This window comes from Musa acuminata, chromosome BXJ3-8, assembly GCF_036884655.1.
Source record: "Musa acuminata AAA Group cultivar baxijiao chromosome BXJ3-8, Cavendish_Baxijiao_AAA, whole genome shotgun sequence".
Lineage (NCBI taxonomy): Eukaryota > Viridiplantae > Streptophyta > Magnoliopsida > Zingiberales > Musaceae > Musa > Musa acuminata.
The window spans coordinates 41,518,914-41,532,058 of NC_088356.1; the positions used below are offsets into that span (position 1 = coordinate 41,518,914).

The 13,145-nt window shown below is 45.8% G+C and overlaps 1 protein-coding gene and 1 long non-coding RNA gene across 3 annotated transcripts; one reads left to right on the plus strand and one right to left on the minus strand.

Annotated features, from left to right (window-relative positions):
• Positions 1-1,307: 1,307 nt before the first annotated feature.
• Positions 1,308-5,113, minus strand: LOC108953568 (uncharacterized). 2 transcript variants are annotated; one of them, XR_010498919.1, is made up of 4 exons: positions 4,942-5,113; positions 2,460-2,938; positions 1,661-1,780; positions 1,308-1,569 (listed from the first exon to the last, which is right to left on the minus strand). It is a non-coding gene; the product is annotated as an uncharacterized LOC108953568 (long non-coding RNA). The 2 variants fall into 2 exon arrangements; XR_010498918.1 differs by having other exon boundaries at positions 1,308-1,780; positions 4,942-5,108.
• A 1,287-nt stretch (positions 5,114-6,400) lies between these two features.
• On the plus strand, positions 6,401-8,454 carry LOC135645926 (abscisic acid receptor PYL8-like). Its single transcript, XM_065164830.1, has 3 exons — positions 6,401-6,687; positions 7,037-7,252; positions 7,862-8,454. The coding sequence occupies exons 1-3, from the start codon at positions 6,490-6,492 to the stop codon at positions 8,075-8,077; spliced, it is 630 nt and encodes a 209-aa protein (XP_065020902.1). The 5' UTR covers positions 6,401-6,489; the 3' UTR covers positions 8,078-8,454.
• Positions 8,455-13,145: the final 4,691 nt, after the last annotated feature.

Here is a 13,145-nt window from a genome sequence, read left to right on the forward strand (position 1 = left end):
ATTTAAATCAAGTGTATAAATCTAATTATTACAATGCGTACCTTTTGATGTCATCTCTTCAGAGATCTCGTTTGATCTGCTAAGCATCGTCTTTAATCCAAATCCACTGTAGAATCTGCAAGAAGGAATTTTGGGGAGAAAGGGTCGAGAGCCAATTCTCATAAGCCGAGCACATCCGGAATCCTAATGGAAATATTGGATCCGCACGAAATTATTTGGATCCGATTCACCACGTAAACCTTCCATTGATGGGCAAGGAATGTTGGGGCGGCACAATTTTATGGTGGCCAGCGACCGCAACGGGGTAAGGGGCATGTGGGTTTGGGTGCCGATTTCGGTGGCCGGAAGCACATACGGAAGGAGGGCAAGCGATGGCCGCGACGATGGGCCGGTTGACAGGGGATGGTGGAGGCGCGGGCCGAGATCTTCGGACACGTTCTGAACCCGTAGGGGAAGGGCTCCATTCACAAGATGCTCGGTAGAAGCTCATCGGAAATAAGATCGCGCCCATTCACAAGTATGGGGGCGCGCTACCTTTAAAAATATTAAATGTTCACTTTAAATGATCGTTAACCTAAATGATCGTTAACCTAAATGTTCATAAGAAGACTACTATCAAATCCATTCAAAATGAGCCCACAAGTAAAAGTAAATTATTTGTTCGTCTATAAATGCCAATAAGTTAATTGCTATTTTGCATTTCCAACCTACCTTTTACTTATTATTTCAGTATCTAGAGAGAGAGAGAATCTCAACTTTTTACAGCAGAATTTATTGACAATTTATTTACAGCTAGCGTTCCTTGATCCATTTATTTAAAGCAGAATATTCTGCCCCAAATCCCGAGTGTACAGAAAAAAAAAGAAAAACAAAACAAAACGCTAGAAAATTATTTTTCCTAAAGTTTGCTTGATAGGACAATTAAAGTGAAGTGTAAGGCGTCAGTTACCGAGTGCCCTACTTACTGGGGAATTTTGCCATTGCTTACAAGATGCTGACTTAATGAATGGTGAAAAATGTACGACAAAAAAAACATGCTTCGATAATATTATAAGATATCATCTGAAATTAATTAACATAATTGCAGACTAAATAGTTGCCAAAGATTTTCTAGGGCACATCCTCTCTTACACGAATGAACTATTAATTTACTTAGTCTGCAGCGTCTTTCCTAATGATTTTAATGTACTCCAGTCTCCAATAATCTTCCAGAATATCCATTTTTCATCTCGATCATGCTCCTCGTGCATCCAACATTAAGAACTAATGCTAAATTTCATTTCCAACCGCATGTAATAATCCACGGATATATGAATTATCAAATACATTCATAACACTCAGAGTTAGTAAGGCAGCAGTACAACAAAATAGCATTTCTCAAGAATAACAGGATATTTGACTACATAACAGCAAGATGCATTAAGGCTATACCAAAACCCACTGATCCTACAACACATAACCTAAGCACAGTGCACTAGAATTAGCCTGAAAGCTAACCTCAACATTAATAACTTGTACAATAAGCCATGTTGTGGCCAGTCACACATTTATCTTCTGGCCATACACGACCTGGTAGAAAACAGAGTTAGGTGATAATAAATTGGAAACACACTTTTGTTGCCCATATAGAACAGAACTACACGCGTTGCACCAGAACTACCTGAAAATAGTTATCCTCACTGGAATTCTCAACATCAATGGCCCACAAACTGGGCCATGTTGTAACCAGTCACGCATATATCTTTTGCTCTTACTTCCTAGCTCCTAGTCCCACAATGTACTGCATATATTATTCGTGTGGAAAACATTAAGTGTTAGAGGAGTATAAATTGGAATAACTCTGAAAATAATTTGAAGCCCTTGTGCAACAACTCCTTCAAGCTCTTTCTTATTTTATCTTCCATTTCAATTTTTAGCATATAGCAATGCAAAATTCATTTCCTCCATACAAGAAATTTTCACAGGTCGCATTAATTTATTGTTAATACAAATTTCCTTCAGATAACATCTCTTCACGCAGATCCAAATCCAAACCGCATTTTCTATCAATGCAAGATCCAGGATAACAAACAAAACTTAAAAAGGAAGCTACACAACATATCACGAATTATTAGTTAAAGATCTAGTACTAATACAAGAAGAGGGGATCCAAGGTCACAAATAATAACAAAGAAAAAATAGACAACTCGATCAATTCAAGATTGAACATCACGAATAAAAATTCAGAAAAGAACTTCAAGATCCAAGATCGTAATAGAAAACTCAGAAAAGTAAGGGACCAAGAACACCACAGGTTACCAATCTTACGACGGACATTGATCAAGAAAATAGACAACAAATTGATAACTCGATCAATTGAAGATTCGACATCAGGAACAAAAATTCAGAAAAGAACTTCAAGATCCAAGATCGTAATAGAATAATCAGGAAAGAAAGGGATCAAGAACATCACAGATTACCGATCTTACGACGGAAAGTAAGCTCGATCCGGACCCAACGAAGCCCAACGGTTTACGCTTCACAACGGGAACCTCCTGGAAGCTTGCAGCGGCGGCGGCGATGGACTCGGATGGGAAGTTCGAAACGTGCTTGTCATCGGAAGAGGGTAGAGGCAGAAGGAGGAGGAGAAACGGGTGGAGGGGAGGAGATGGGAGAGGCAGAAGAAGGGAAGACGGAGGAGAAGGCAGAAGGAGGGAGGGACGGGAGGACGAAACAGAGGGCGTAATCACGGGAAGAAGAAGATGCGAGAGAAAAGTTCTCTGACTCGAGAACGAAACAAGAGGGCGCGGCGCATTCACGCGAAGAAGTCGGAACTGTCATCATCGCTCGATATTTATAGGGTGGCACCAATCACGACTAATGCTGGTCGGTGGTCGTTTATCACACAGGCATGCACGAATCACGAGAAGGTCAGTCCTGCAACGTAGACTGAAAATTCCTGCGAGTGTAAAAAATAGAGCTTCATCAGAAATATGTAATAAGAATTTTCTAGAGCCGACCTCGATTGACATATTAATCGAGTTGAACTCAGTATAATGTGAATCAATCTGGCCACCTCGTTATGTTTACGTCGGCTTGGTGATCACAAAATGCCACCCTTGCTAGTATTTGTACAATTAAGAAGTCATTTTGTTTACACTTGCAGATCCACACAGATTGTGTGCATGAGCCTAAACCCACTCTTTGTCAACCCATACCGATTCTGGGCGTCGCATGTTGCAATCTAGACCATAACAACTTGCAAGCAACAAAGACATTACGGAAATGAGAGATTTGATTGCATCCGATCATGCATTTGGAATATGTCCAGAGATGTAATTTCAATCATCAGGAAATATTATGTCCAAAGATAACGCAAGTATAAGAATCAATATCAGTTAAGGTTTGCATTGTTAATCCAATGAATCCTTACTGATTAACTGTAAAGCAATGATATGCAGTTCAAAACTGCCAACATAAGGCATGTTCTTTCATAGAGCAGCAGACACGATTTGACTTCTAACATATGTTTATCCAAAGAATGATCGATGTAAGTCTGTCACGCATGAAGGTCGAACACTTAAAATGGAAGAGTTTCTTACGTGCTAGTTTAGATAGTAATCTTATCGCACATAAACAACAAAGTTTAGATAGCAAAGGCACTGTCTACAAAGTGCAAACAACTATAGAGAAAAGAAAATAGACATTGCCTTCATTATTAATCTGATATTTATAGAATGATAGTATTAACCATCTTTCTCAAACGAGGTGTACAATCACGTCCTTGCATTAGCCTTTATTAACCATCTCACATTGTCCCTAAAACTAGACGAGTGACGCTTTGTTTATACGGATACGTATCCTCCTTCCGTCAGGTCCTTCTAACTTAAAAGACTATCGAGTAATCGTCATTAAAGAGCACATTCATCTCTATCATCTATGCCACATTTAACCCCCAACAAACATAATTTACTAGGCATATTCCTTGTCAACACCAATTAACCACAAACATAATTTACTATGTTTCGATTCTATATATCATACGACCTTTGCTTTGGATAAAAGATATGACGCACTCGTCCCCTTATGTTGTGTAGAGAACGGCACTGCAGAGGAAAGAGAGAGAGAGAGAGGAGGAAGAAAAATAGGATTATGATGTTTCTGCTTGACAATCAGGGGTTAAACTTTATCAGTTTACCCAAATTTTATATTGAGTATTTTTACAGTAAGCTCTACAATTCTAACGGTGTTGATTTACAGTTTACGTTCTCTGAGATACTGAAGTTTGAGGTGGACTACGGTCCTATAATTTTTTTCGTATTGAGTTTTCCACATTAAGCATTGGGTTTTTCACGTTAAATTTGATCTCTGATTGATTTATTATTCTATTGTTTATGTTAGTTCTGATTAATATTTATATTTTGATATAATGTTGATATTTTGATGAATAAAGTTGGTATTTTGATGATAAACTTATTTTTTAGGCCTTCAACCATATTATTCCGCTTTAATAATTATTTGAGGCCTTTATTGTAAATCACAAACGAGGCCTTCGTTTTACTATCTCATGAACAAGACCGAAGCAATTATTATCAACAAAGCAGACTGGGGCCTAAGAAAATTCCTATTGTTTTATTCAGACAAGCTCCTAATTCTCTCATATAACACTCCAAGTGAGACAACCATTGCTGATTTCAAGAATCTCTATGTATCAAATTCAGACATATATATGATAAAAAGAAGAACTAATTTCAGGTCAAATTAACTTGGTAACAAAAACTACTTCACACTCATCGATTCTTTGATCGAAAGGCATCAAACTGTAGGAAGCAGGAAAACAGAACGTCCTAGATTCAAGAAACGTGATACCAGCAGCAGATTTCGAAGATCTCACAAGTAGGAATCAAGAAAGAAGGAGAGGAGGAAGAGAAAGAGAGGAGTGAGGGGCAGGAAGCGAGAGACCTGTGATCTTGGGTGGATGCCGCCGAGGGAATCTGCTCCATGGTGTCCTCTTCATCGATCTCCTTGCGATCGTTCTCTCGCATTGGGTATTCTCTCCCATCTGGTTCTTAGCATATGCGGAAACGAATGATGAAATGGGGTGCCAACGGAGCTCGGATGCCAAGAAATATCCCAATCAAGTTAATGTCTTCGACTGTTACAAAACAAAGGAATCAAATTACTTTGATAAAGGCATTAATTAAATGATGATGCAACAAAGTCGGTGCGGCTCCTATGTCTCAGCCGAGCGACCAAACAAGGGAGGCCCTGCTCTCATCGGCTGCGCTACCTGGGTCCCACAAGAACTAACTACGATCTCATCAAGCATTGGCCACCGTGTATGGCGGTAACGGTGGCCGGGAACCAATAAGATGTGTCCCTTGCTACGCACGCTGCTTTTAACGTTGTTAGTTCTACTATGGTTGGGTACTGCAGTTACATGCGATCAAGAGTTTAAGCTGACCGACCACTTGTTTGCGAGCTCCACCGATCACACGAAAGTAACGCAACATTCTTTCTCGTCCTCGCCAATCTCAAGTGCTTGGCACCCGTGGTGTCTTGGAATCTTGCTTTGAGCATGACAAGTCCTTTTCCTGCTGCTGCTCCCGACGTGTCGTCACATGTTAGGCCGGGTTTGGCAGGCAAATGCGGGTAGGTATCTTTTCATCCCGTCCTGCACACTTTACTGGTTCATTAAATGACTCTCTTCTCATCGGAGAACGTCACGCGCGGATCGGTCGCTCCCAAAATTTTCGTGGAATCCTTATCGCAAGTTCCATGCGCCGAATGAGAATCTTATACCAGCAGCATTCATCACTATAGACTAATCTGATTTTATTTTATTTTATATTATTTAGAGAAGAGACTTGGGGTTTTTGACGCACGTGCGAACGCACGCCCTCTGTTCTAGAGAGCACCGAAAGCGAGGCAAATATATACATACAATAAGAAAATTCTGCTCTTATCTCGATCAACCCGAAACAATAAACAAAAAAAAGGACGGTCCTCTTGTCGTGATATCGATGGACACGTGTGAACGCTTCAACCGTCAATTACTCGACGCACAGAACCACCGGAATATTAACGAGGAGAGCGATGGTTGTGATGAGCTGGATTTTGACTGGAGCAGGCTGCGGGACCCACGATCGGACCCGCTCGAGAAGGCAGGTGGGTGTGTCGAAGTATCAGCACAGCTCTTCTGCGGCCACTGGCAGTAGTGGCCGAACGACTCGATCTTGGCGGAAATTTACGCATCTGCCACCGCCAGCATGGCGCGTTCCGACGTCCGCGTCATGTACAGATGAGTCGCGGCCGAGTATGAACGCCGGCAAGCTGATGACACAGTGGCAATACCGTTATACGATCCGAGGACCGAGGCTAGTTTGATAGGAGTTCCATTATTAAACGGATTAGCCGGTGCATAGCGCAGCCGGGCATAATAGCATCATCACGAAGGTGCGCGGAGAGGCGGAGGGACCAAAGCATTCATCGTCTCGGTTGGATCGGGAGATGGTTCGAGCGCGAGCAGTAGGAAGGAGCGGCAACGGCAGCGGTGGGCTGTGGCGGCTCGCCGACGAGTTGAATCCACCGGAGGTCGGTTGCAGGGCCATGGAGGCGGAGTGCATCCGGCGGTTCCATCGACATGAGCCCATGGAGAACCAGTGTAGCTCCTGCGTCCTCAAGCACATCAAAGCCCCCGTCCAACTCGTAAGGGTCTCTTTCCTATGCTTGGATCGGATGCCGATGCGGTTTCGGTTGAATTTGGATGGGTCTTTCGCTGTGGGCTTTTCTTTTGGGAGCCTGGTGGTTCCACTCAGCTGTTCTTGAACAGATGCCAAGAGCTTTGAAGTGTAAAACACTGGATTTTGCGTACCATTGTATTCACCAAATGCAGGAAATGAGTTGGTCCAAATGTATTATGGTCTAAAAACTGGGGTTTCTTTTTTCTCCTCCTTTTTAGATATTTTTTGATGGAAGAGATGATCATCTTGCATGCATGCTGCTCACGATTAAAAGCTGTGTGGTTGGTAGTGATTTGAGGTGGCCTCTGTGTCAGGTGTGGTCTCTGGTGAGGCGATTCGATCAGCCGCAGAGGTACAAGCCTTTCGTGAGCAGGTGCATCGTGCAAGGAGATTTCGCGGTGGGGTGTTTGCGAGAGGTGAACATCAAATCGGGGCTGCCCGCGACCACCAGCACCGAAAGGCTGGAACAGCTCGATGACAATGAGCACATCCTCAGCATCAAGATTGTCGGAGGAGACCACAGGCTTCAGGTCTTGTGTTCTTGTCATCTCCGTCTTCTGTTCCTGGTTTTTGCTTAGTTGTTGCGGAGATGTTGGCCTTCGATTGTAGACCCAAACATTCCTCTCGAAACACTGGGTTTATGGTAACCCCTGCATCAGCTGATCATGACTGCAACTCCTCAGATTGGGAAGTTGTATTGCATAAGATCTGATGGCTTCGCTTTTCAATGGATGTAACTTCCTGGCTTAATAATCATAGTAAATTCTCCTCCTTTGTTATCGATTGGATACGTATAGAAAAAAAATGGTATTTAACCTTTACCCTGAGAAAAAAGAGACGAAAACTAATATCCAGCAAACAGCTTTTGGTGTTTCAGCGTCCATCTTTGATTTATCATATGATCCTCCTCGTTTGATCCCATCACCTCTCACCTTTGTTTATGTGAATTCAGAGAAGCTTGCTTGACAAGGCTGCATCATAACTAGACCTGTTTCCACCATTTTGTCTTTCCTTTCTTCTGTGTTTAATCTGCTTCATGATAACATGGTAATGTTATTAAGTGCTATGCATCCGAATCTATTTTGAGCCTAAATTTTCGGTATCGGTGCTCATCGATCTTCATCCTTGTTTCTCCACAGAACTACTCATCGGTTATTACTGCTCATCCTGAGATGATCGATGGTGAAGAAGGGACATTGGTGATAGAGTCATTCGTGGTGGATGTGCCCGATGGGAACACCAAAGATGATACTTGCTTTTTCGTGGAGGCCCTGATCAAGTGCAACCTCAAATCACTGGCTGTGATATCAGAGCGTTTGGCAGATCAGGATCTAGCAGAGTCGATGGCCCTCTGATCCACCAATACTTTTGGATCTTCGGAACGTCCGAGCTTTTGATGTAGTCAGCCTTGCCTTTCTTTCCCATGTCTTCTTCTACCATCCCTCGCCTCGCCCTGCAGCTATGGTTAGCTTGAACATTGCACGTCTCTGATGAGGTTTACTCGCCTGTGAATGAATGGCAGTGATGTTTCGTGGTCACAGCGATGCGTACGGCAGCAATGCACCAAAAGGTCGAATGAAGGTGTCTTTTGAATGTACTTTCTGTAAATATTTTTAACTATCTTCTCGTTTTTTAGAGAGAGAGAGAGAGAGAGAGAGAGTTATGCAAAGAGCTTCGAGATGTCATGAATTTTGTTGTGAACCTAATGGAATAGCTATGTGTTGGGTGATTCCGCTCATGACTTTAGGATTAACTAAAAAACTCTGACCTTAATCTTATACGAATTAAATAGTATGAGTTAGATAGAAAAATCTAGAAGGTGAAAAGACTTTTTCATCTAGAGAGAAAAATTATTTTCATATAAAAAAAGAAAGATTCGACTATTGGTTTATGAAATTAGTTTTGATTATTATGTTGGTTAGTGAAAAAAATAGGATCGATGAATTGATTAGTATGATTAACTTTTAACTTTTGATGATGGGATTTTTTTTATGTTATGATAATTTTATTTAGGACCAATGTTTTCTTGTGTGTGGTGTGCCACACTCTCCATGTGCCAAAAGGAGCCGGTGACTGCCTCCTGTTTCTTCCTGCATGCATGGGACTGAGGGAAATAACTCTTAGTGTATCATTAGTGGATGCAAGCAGATCATTTCGGTTCTTGGCAGTTCTCAGGCTAGTGGCCTTTCGTAAGCCACGAGACCGTATGAATGGGTGGATCATGGTGATCCGATCCAACAGGGGCAAATTCTTCTTCGGATGTTCCTTCTCCAGGCAGCTTGACGACGATATGTGAGATGTGATACCGTAAACACAATGCAATTAATGCGATGCAGCAGTCAGAAAGATGAGGTGACTACAAATCAGTGACGAGATACGGACGTAAAAAAGCCAGATAATCTCAAGGATAGATTCGTTTATATTTTTATGTTATCTTATGTTTGCATCGTGGTTCAGATGGCTTGCTTGGGTTTTCTTGTCAATTCTCTCTGTTGTTCCTCGCAAGTGATACGGTATATTTTGGGACCCCGAATTCATTGATGCTATATGTCAAATCAGAATCGTACCAAAAAATTATTCTACATGTTTCATCCCGAGAGCTCGCGGCGGTGTCGTTTGACGTGGCTTCGCACGCCTCGAGACGGCGGCCGATCAGAGGTGCCGCCCCATCCCTCGAGGGTCGACGGTCATGTCGAATCGACGTGCTACCAACCCTCATGCAATAGTATAAAGTCCCGGGCCAACCTCCGGCCAGGGGAGGGAAAAATAATTCTACCCACTACTGACTTGCTCGTCGGAGGGGCTAAAGTCGGAAATCACCCGACGAAGGCCATTTTTGCAGGGAAACAACCACCTACGGCTCGCGAACGTCCCAACCTTGGAAGTCGCCGACCGACGACCCTAAGGCGAGCCATCAATCGGCCCAGATCTCGACCAACGCCAACCAGCACTCCTTCCCGAGGGCACGACCATCTCAGCATCTAGCTCACTCTATAGAAACCTCCCGACATCGACCCGTGGACCTAGCCGTGCTGACTCATCAGCCATGATATATTTGTTCGCTAACATTTTGGCACTAGAAGGAGGGGCATGTCGCAGGAGCATCTCGTAGGAGCTCTCCCCGAGGGAGAACCACCGACCGGTCTCCCCTCCGTCGAACCCAAAGATCGGGCCCTCCCCACCCCTGGAGATGCGGGGATCCCAGCCTCGACGCTAGATCGCTATTGGCACTTGTTCAATGACCCGGGGTTGTCGCCCCCCGGATTCACCATAGGATTCTCGCCTTTGACACTCGAGGCATTCCTCAGCCTGACCAAGCAAGTGCAAACCATGGCGGGCATGATGCAGATGCTCCCTCCACTCATCCCCGAGATCGTGCAGCTAGTGGCTCCCCTGACTAACCCGACCCGACAAAGGCCGAGCGGGGAGCAGGTCGGGACAAGAGAAGTCCGAGAGCACACGACGAACCCAAGAGGTCCACCCACGCAGAGCATACCCGCACCTTGTCGAGTCACACTACCCCAATTTGAGCCTGACACCGTATCGTCTGACTTGGCGGACAACTTGCTTAGGGCCCAACTATCCCGGGTCAACCAATGTTTGGACGAGTTCCAACATGAGTTCCGAAAATCGCGGAGCGAGTCCAGCGAAGGCGGCTCAGGTAGATCCCCTTTCACTCAGGAAGTACAGGATAAGCCAATACCCCTCAAGTTCAGGCTGCCAGCATTGGAGACATACGACGGCGGCTCCAATCTCGCGGAGCGTGTCTCCACATTTCAGGCTCAGATGGCCCTCTATGGCACCTCCGATGCATTGATGTGCTGGGCGTTTCTGACCACCCTGAGGGGACCAGCACGAGCATGGTTCAACCGGCTATGCCAATCCTCGGTCTTGTCCTTTGACCAGCTCGCCAGGGAGTTTGAGCAGAACTTCCTCGCCAGCGTATGACCTAGGCCTTCCATGGCCACCTTGCTCACGTTATCTCAACCGAAAGATGAGCCACTCTCCCAGTTCGTGGCACGTTCCACCACTGAGATCCGAGGATTCCCAGATGCTCACCCCTCTTTAATCATGCAGGTGTTCCTGATGGGTTTGAAGCCTTAAAGGTTCTTATAGTCGTTGATTGAGAAGCTGCCAGTAACTATCGTCGAAATGCTCCAACACGCCAACCAGTATGTCATCGCCGAAGCGTTGGTGGCAGGGAAGCATACGGAAGGTAAGAGGCCAAGGGCGGAACAATCCTGGGGAACAACCTCAGCAGCCCTGGCGCCACCCCGCCAAGGGTCCGACTGACAAGAGCTGCTGCTCCCGAGGCTCCCACCTCTCCCCCTGAATATGTCCCACACTGAGATCTTTCTCCAAATTAGGGAAAAGGGTCTCTAGCGATAGTCTCGTCCCATGAAGCCCACTCACAAAGATCGGTCTAAATTTTACAGGTTCCACCAAGGCCATGGCCATGACACGGAGGATTGCCACAACCTCCAGAATCAAATTGAGGGACTGATCCAGAGAGGCCACCTCGGACGCTATCTTAGGGAACCCCGGTAAGCGACTCCGCGCACCAGGGGACCCGTTGAAAGACAAATCGATGTCATTTCTGGGGGGCCAGCAGCCGGTGGCAACAGCTCTACGTCGAGGAAGGCCTATGCCTGCAGCATGGTCGAGAAATGTCCCAGGTCCGAACTCGAGCCTGAAATCACCTTCGGGGCCAGAGAAGTCGAGCGCTCCCATCACGACGACGCTCTGGTGATCTCCATCCAGGTCGCCAACACTCGAGTCAAAAGGGTGATGGTCGACACTGGGAGTTCCACCGACGTCCTTTACTTTGACGCCTTCAAGAAGCTCGGCTTGACTGAGGCAGACCTCGCCCCCATGCCGTCAGCGCTCACAGGATTCACGGGGGATTCCATCTCCCCGCTCGAGACCACAGTTCTCCCTGTCACCATTGGGGAGGAGCCGAGAGTGAAGACAATAATGACCGCCTTCATGGTAGTCGATCTGCCCTCGGCTTACAACGTCATCCTCGACCGACCGACGCTGAACAAGTTAAAGGCGGTGGTTTCCACTTATCACAGGGCCACCAAGTTTCCGACCTCGGCGGAGATTAGGGGGGCCCGAAGAGACACAGGGGAGTCAAGGCAATGCTATCTCATGGCGATTACTCTCCTAGGGAAATCACGCTCAACTCAAGCCCCCAACCCCCGTAAAGAACCCATGGCACCGATGCCGTTGGAGCCTCCCGAGCGGCTCACCGAGGTACCCTTGAAAAGGAGCTGACCCGATTTGACCATCAAGGTCGAAACCACACTCCCTGAAGCATACCGGCTCCACCTCATTGACTTCTTGAGGAGAAACGCCAATATGTTCACATGGTCTCCCAAAGAGATGCCCGGGATCGACCTAGAAGTGGCTCAGCACCGGCTCAACATCGACCCCGAGGCTCGACCGGTAAGACAAAGACCAAGGAAGTTCGCCCTCGACCGACAGAAGGCAATCTGTGACGAGGTCGATCACCTTAAAAAGGCCAGATTTATTATTGAGGTTCAATACCCTCGGTGGCTGTCGAATATAGTCCTCGTTAAGAAATCTAATGGAAGCTGGAGGATGTGTGTTGATTACACCGATCTCAACCGGGCATGCCCCAAGGACTGCTATCTGCTCCCCAGGATAGACCAATTGGTCGATGCCACCACGGGCCATGAACTTCTCACGTTCATGAATGCATTCTCTGGTTACAACCAAATCTAGATGACGACTTAGGATCAAGAGAACACTGCCTTCGTCACCAACAAAGGGGCGTATTGTTACAAGGTGATGCCCTTCGGTCTGAAAAACATTGGGGCGACTTACCAAAGGATGGTCGACAAACTTTTCAAGCACCAGCTCGGGAGGAATATGGAAGTATATGTCATCGATGACATGATCATAAAGAGCAACATCGGAAGCACACACTTGACCGACCTGGCAAAAATATTCCAAACCCTCAGGCGGTTCAACATACATCTGAATCTCGCGAAGTGCATCTTCGGGGTCAGCTCGGGGAGGTTCCGCGAAGTACATCTGAACTCCTAGGCAGTTAGCCCGTCGTCCCAGATGTGACTATCGGCCTTGAGGGTCGCCCACCAGGTGGCGTAGGGGGCTCCCGGCTCCCCAACCGAAAGGTCGACCATGTTCAAGGCATGGTACTCCTAACCATCGGCTCGGGAGTAGACGCGGCACAGCTCCCGTATCGACGGTGGGCTCGTCGGCGGAAAAATAATATAAAGCCTTGTGAAATAGTATAATATAAACCCTCGTGCAATAGTATAAAGCCTCGGGCCGGCCTCCGGCCAGGGAGAGGGAAAAATAATTCTACCCACTATTGACTTGCTCGTCGAAGGGGCCAAAGTCGGGAATCACCCGACGAAGACCATTTTTGCAGGG

Excerpts from the sequence above, each read along its gene's own strand:
- LOC135645926 (XM_065164830.1), top strand. The coding sequence starts at position 6,490 with ATGGTTCGAGCGCGAGCAGTAGGAAGGAGCGGCAACGGCAGCGGTGGG. Across the intron at positions 6,688-7,036 it reads TCAAAGCCCCCGTCCAACTC|GTGTGGTCTCTGGTGAGGCG; the intron begins GTAAGGGTCTCT and ends CCTCTGTGTCAG. Across the intron at positions 7,253-7,861 it reads GAGGAGACCACAGGCTTCAG|AACTACTCATCGGTTATTAC; the intron begins GTCTTGTGTTCT and ends GTTTCTCCACAG.